General features: G+C 35.0%; 1 protein-coding gene across 1 annotated transcript; it reads right to left on the bottom strand.

Annotated features, from left to right (window-relative positions):
- Positions 1–4130: 4130 nt before the first annotated feature.
- On the bottom strand, positions 4131–4882 carry LOC120172760 (major pollen allergen Ole e 10-like). Its single transcript, XM_039180146.1, has 2 exons — positions 4472–4882; positions 4131–4184 (listed from the first exon to the last, which is right to left on the bottom strand). The coding sequence occupies exons 1-2, from the start codon at positions 4880–4882 to the stop codon at positions 4131–4133; spliced, it is 465 nt and encodes a 154-aa protein (XP_039036077.1).
- Between the last annotated feature and the right edge of the window lie 440 nt (positions 4883–5322).

The following is a 5322-nucleotide window of genomic DNA, read 5'->3' as shown; positions in this document are numbered from 1 at the left end:
ATTGCTCTACCTTAGAAAGTAGCATAAATTCAATCATTTAACAGATTAAGCGAAAGATCAAAGACGTGTTCAAACAAAACAATCCTCTAAGTGCAAATGGTGTATGCCATGCCCCCTTCTTCGGCAAGCGCCTTACAGGTTTCAGAGGAATGTTTGGGGCTTCTTACGTGGTAACAGCTAGCAGCTTCAACATCGCGGCCCTTAGGATATGAGGATTCTTTTCTTAGATCATCCTGGCAAGCTTTGTCCTACAATCAGCTGATCAGGCTCCTACTGTTACAATCTTGCTTCCATGTGGTTAAATTCGCTTCATCGAGCCCTTCACGACTTAATTTCATGTTTGTGAAAATGCTTAAAATGTAGATGAAAATGCAAAAAGGCAAAAATGCAAAATGCAAGAATGCATGAAATGTTCGAGGCATTGATCCAGAAAAGTGTCCATTATCATAAATAATCCTTATTCAGACAAAAATGTTTTATCTTGTAAGAGACATAAAAACAATAAAAGGTATGTTCGGACTAAATCTTCTAGACATCCATCCGAGATACTTTCTTCCATGACTCGACTGCTTCTTTGATCATCTTCTTATAACTGTCACCGTGATACATAAACTCTGATATAGATAATCCATATGTTGCTGGGACAAACTGATGTGCCCCATACTGTCTAAGTGCCAACAACGGAGCATACCCAACTGCACCTCAAAGTCCAAATAGGGTCATAGTGTCAGAATTCCCACACTTGAAAAGAACATCTCTGAGGAACAACCAGGGGGCTCTCCAGGTAATATCCCGGTCCTGTAGATGAGTGAAGACTTTCATCCATTTCTCTTTTGAAGCGCCTTCATATCCTGTCATGGTGATGAACTCTCTCAAAGGTGAATACGTAGTGTTAAATCTACAGTAGGCAACCCCATTAGTCTTCTAGAAGTGGATGTGAATCCAGACTTGAAGGAACTGAACACATCCAATGAATCTACCTCCGCCAGTTCTTCGACAATGGTTGAGAGACCAAAAGGTCTTGGCTGAGATGGTCGGTGATGGGTTGACTCATTTCGGAAGTTGCTCAAACAGTTCCACCACGGCTGCGTCAATGCATCCTAAAACCTTCGGAAAGATGATCAAGCCATACAGACCTAGTGCAAAAAGGTCTATAGTCTTGCCCGTTACCTTTGTTTCGGAGTCGGTCAGTCACCCATTTTTCATCAACTCCTGCAATCTTAGCCAGTCCGTTCTTGAAAGGCTGACTCTTGATGTGTTTGATGTAGGCTCGCTCCAGTTTAATGCTTTCACAGTGCAATAGTGTAGTATACTCCTCGATGGTAGGTACCATGTCCTCCTGGTTAAAAGTGAAGCAACTGTATCCCAGGTTCCAAAATTGAACCAAGACTCTGATTAAGGGCTCATTGGTCTTAACATGAAGCAAAAGTGCAATGTCACCATACCGCTGATTGAACTTCTGTTTCCGATCATTCTTCCAACTATCTCATATGTCTCGAAGTTCTTGCACATTATTCTGTTTTAAACTGATAGAGGCGTAGCTAACAAGCTCTGACACATAGCTTCCTTGAAGACTATCTCCATTTTCCTTCTGAGTTTTCTCGGACCATAGTCGTACCTCGGGGTTTTTAATCTCTTGTATTACAACACCTTTGTCCATGGATTCAGATTATTCGAGTTTTAACAAACACGTTTTAGTGGATCAATGACCTCTTTTATGATGCAAGTGATGAAAATAAAATAAAATAAAAATAAAAGAAAGATGAAAAGAGTTAGTGAGGTGAAAAAAATAATAAAAAAAGATCATAAAAATGAAAGTCCTACCCCACATGATATCTACCCCACATGCTTATTATTCCTACCCGGACATGATCTCTATCCCGCATGCTAATCTCAAACAAATCCTAACCGCATATTTGTCTAGTACGCATGCTTTGAACAGAAAGTAAGGCATGAAATAAAATCAAAGCAGCCTAAGGTTTGGAATGAGGTTTTGGGGTGGGCTCTAATTCTCCATCGTCTCCCGGTTTAGGTTCTAAAAAAAGGTACCCGAGTTCTCCTTGCTGGTGCCCCCTTGGGCTTACCAGACCCTTAGTCCTAAACCCATCACATGCTTGTGTGGACTAAGTTAAACTCGAGAGGACACATTCCCTTATGCCCATACGGAGAATAAATTCACACGAAGGCGTCGCTTTCACCCCCACTTAAAACGGGTTCGGAGCTCGGGTATAAAGCCTTTAGATGAAAAAAAGAAAACTTTAAAGGCTGAAATCATGAAAAAACGATTAGTCCAACTATTTACTCGAAAATAATCAAAAGTAAGCAATAAGGATCGAAATGTTACCTTAAAATTTAAACTTACCCTTTTCGTTAAAAAGAAAACTGAAAATTACCTTAGTCTGACTCACTTGAAAGTCCCCAGCAGAGTCGCCAAGCTATCGCAACCGTCTTTCGGTTGGGCCCCCCCGGAATTGGGCTTCGACTTAGGTAAATGGATTGGAGTCGCCACCGATCATTTATTTAAAACAAATGGGTTGATCGGATACCCTATTTCTTACCTGATCTGCGTCTTACCAGAAATATGTCGGGCTCGGGAGTCGGTTACGGTCAAGGAAGGATTAGCACCCTTGAACCGCCCTTTCGGTACTACGTAATTTTCAGTTGTCTTAATTAAGAAAATTGTAATTTTAAATTAAAAGGTAAAAATAACGATCCAAAACTTACCTATGTTCGATTGAAAATGTACCCTTAAAGAGTTGAGAAACATGTTAGATATAAAAAAAATAAATAAAATAAATAAAATAAATAAATAAATTCAACCAAAATAAATAAAATAAATAAATAAATAAAGCATAGAAAAATGATAGTAAATAATAGTATAAATATAAAATAAAAAAGGTAATATATATAAATAAATAAAATACACATAAAGAAAATGAAGCAATAAATATAATATATATAATAATGATAAAAGGTAATATACATAAATAGATGTTAGAATGAAACACTAAAATACATATATGTAGTTATATGTACATAATATATATATACGAATAAAAAAGAAGGGGAGGAAACAAATAATAATATATAAAACATATATAGATATAATTGTTAGTGAAAATAATAACAAATAAAATATAGTATAATAGGTAAAAAATGCGAAATCAATAAAAAGGAATTAAAACATGAAGGGATTAAATTGGAACAAAAAAAATCAGGGGTCAAATTTCGAAGTAATTGGGGGAATATTAAATACTTAAAAAAAATGAATATGCCTCGGGAGTAGATCTAGGTTCGAAACTTCGAAACCCCACCCCTTTTTGGTCATCGGCGCAACCCACGTTTTATGTTATTCGAACCAAATCTCAAAAAAAATAACGTGCACATGCAAAAAAAAAATAATAATAAAAAAATAAAAAAAGATGCTACCTTTTATTTCCTTTTCGAATCGTTTACAATAGCTTTGCCTTTGTATTTTTCGTGCTTTACTCTGTGTTTTGTGCGTAAATCGTGTCTTACAATGGTGAGTTACAATGGCTATTTATAGTGCTTGTGGATCCTATCTTTAGGAATTTAAATAATAGTAGAACTCTATCCTATTTTTAGGAGTTTGAATCCTAGCAAAATTTTATCCTATTTTTAGGAGTTTGAATCCTAAAATTCTATCATATTTTTAGGAGTTTGAATTCTAGTAGGACGAAAAATGTGTGTTGACAAGACTGTATGACGAAACTGGCGTAGAAGAGACCGTTGGATTTTCAGATTCATCATGACCCCCGGCGGAAGTGGGGAGAGCCTTCTTTGAAGACAATATTAGCAAATAAGTCTTACTGTTTCTTACTTTACCACTAAAAAAAACATTATGAACGTCACTAGTAGATTTAATCTATAAATAAATCTAAAATTAATCCATCTTAAACTCAGTCTAATGTGTTGTCTATCTCAATCAAGCATATCCATTCTTATACTCGAAAATCAACCTACTCCGATGATTATCGTTTGAAAAAGTAAAATTTCCAAGTTTAATAATAGCTTAGAATTTTCAATGAATAATCCTTTGAATCTAATTTAATACATTCACAATACCAAAATTCAAATCCTTAGGCCTTGTTTAAGAACTAACACCTCGTTTAAGATAGATCAACCTTATCCGATCCTTCAAACATATATGCATCTGAGATAACCTGCATCAATTATAAAAACGCTATCAAATAAAGAGAATTAAACTCTATTATCATTTATTTTATTTGGATTTTTTATTTTATTCATCGAATTAAATTAAATTTTTAAAACTCCAAACTAGAAAGAGTAATTTATGTTATTTAAATCATTAATATTATTAATTATTTCGATTAAAATACTAGTTTTAAATATGCATGTCGACATTTTAGTTAATATAGTTAACAATATTAGCAATGATATAATATAATTAAAGATTGAAGTATATTGAATTAAAATAGAGACTAAATACCCAATTCATACATAATGTACGGATCAAAACCAAAATTTGAACTAAGAGTTTTTCCAGCTTACTTGGATCTGTGGGTGTGATCGCACCACTGCCTTGAAAATCGCAGGCGCTATCGCTTCCTTTAAACTTGAAGTAAGAATTCATGGCGAATGCGGCACGAGACTTGACGGTGGACGGTTCAGCACACGCGCCGCCGGGTTGAATCGGGCGGCAATCGATGCCTTGTTTGCATGCCCACTCCAGGTTTCTCTGCAGTTGGGCATCGCCGACTCCCGGTTTCGGCAGACAAAACTTCATTCTATTGTCCACGAATGATCCTCCTCCTCTAATCGTCCCTGCAGCGGCGGAGGATAAGAGGTGGAAGACGACGGTGCCGTGGAGGAGGAAAGCTACACTGCTCAATGGCTTCATTATTCAAATATTATTATTTTATTATTTTTTATTGCAATTCTTATTTGACGTTTGATTTTGTTTTTTGGGGTGTAATTCATGGATATATAGAGAAGATGAATAAACCACGGAAGGTAGTTTTTTTTTATCAGTATTTTGACATATGGGGAACTCAGAGAATTTACAGCTTCATTGATATAATTGTTTGTTTGGTACATATATTATATTGAATGTTAAAAATTAAGAGATTAATTAAAAATTAATAAAAACAGTGATGATTAATTTTGTGATTATGTCTTAAAGAATATAAAGAATTAAAAGGACTTACTTAAAATTTTTAGATATAGTGAAATTGATATTGTAAAAAAATTGAAGGCAAAATTAGAAAATAGTAAACTTTTGATTATTAATCTTACTATTATATCCAAGTAAAAGGTGTTTTTAGGGGGAATTGTCACATG

Source organism: Hibiscus syriacus, unplaced genomic scaffold (genome assembly GCF_006381635.1).
Source record: "Hibiscus syriacus cultivar Baekdansim isolate YM2019G1 unplaced genomic scaffold, ASM638163v2 tig00111877_pilon, whole genome shotgun sequence".
NCBI lineage: Eukaryota > Viridiplantae > Streptophyta > Magnoliopsida > Malvales > Malvaceae > Hibiscus > Hibiscus syriacus.
The sequence above is the reverse complement of the archived record's forward strand: the minus strand, read 5'-3'. Positions and strand labels throughout refer to the sequence as shown.

Coding starts and splice junctions, on each gene's coding strand:
- LOC120172760 (XM_039180146.1), bottom strand. CDS start 4,882: ATGAAGCCATTGAGCAGTGTAGCTTTCCTCCTCCACGGCACCGTCGTC. Junction 4,185..4,471: donor GTACATTATGTATGAATTGG/GTATTTAGTCTC, acceptor TAATTGATGCAG/GTTATCTCAGATGCATATAT.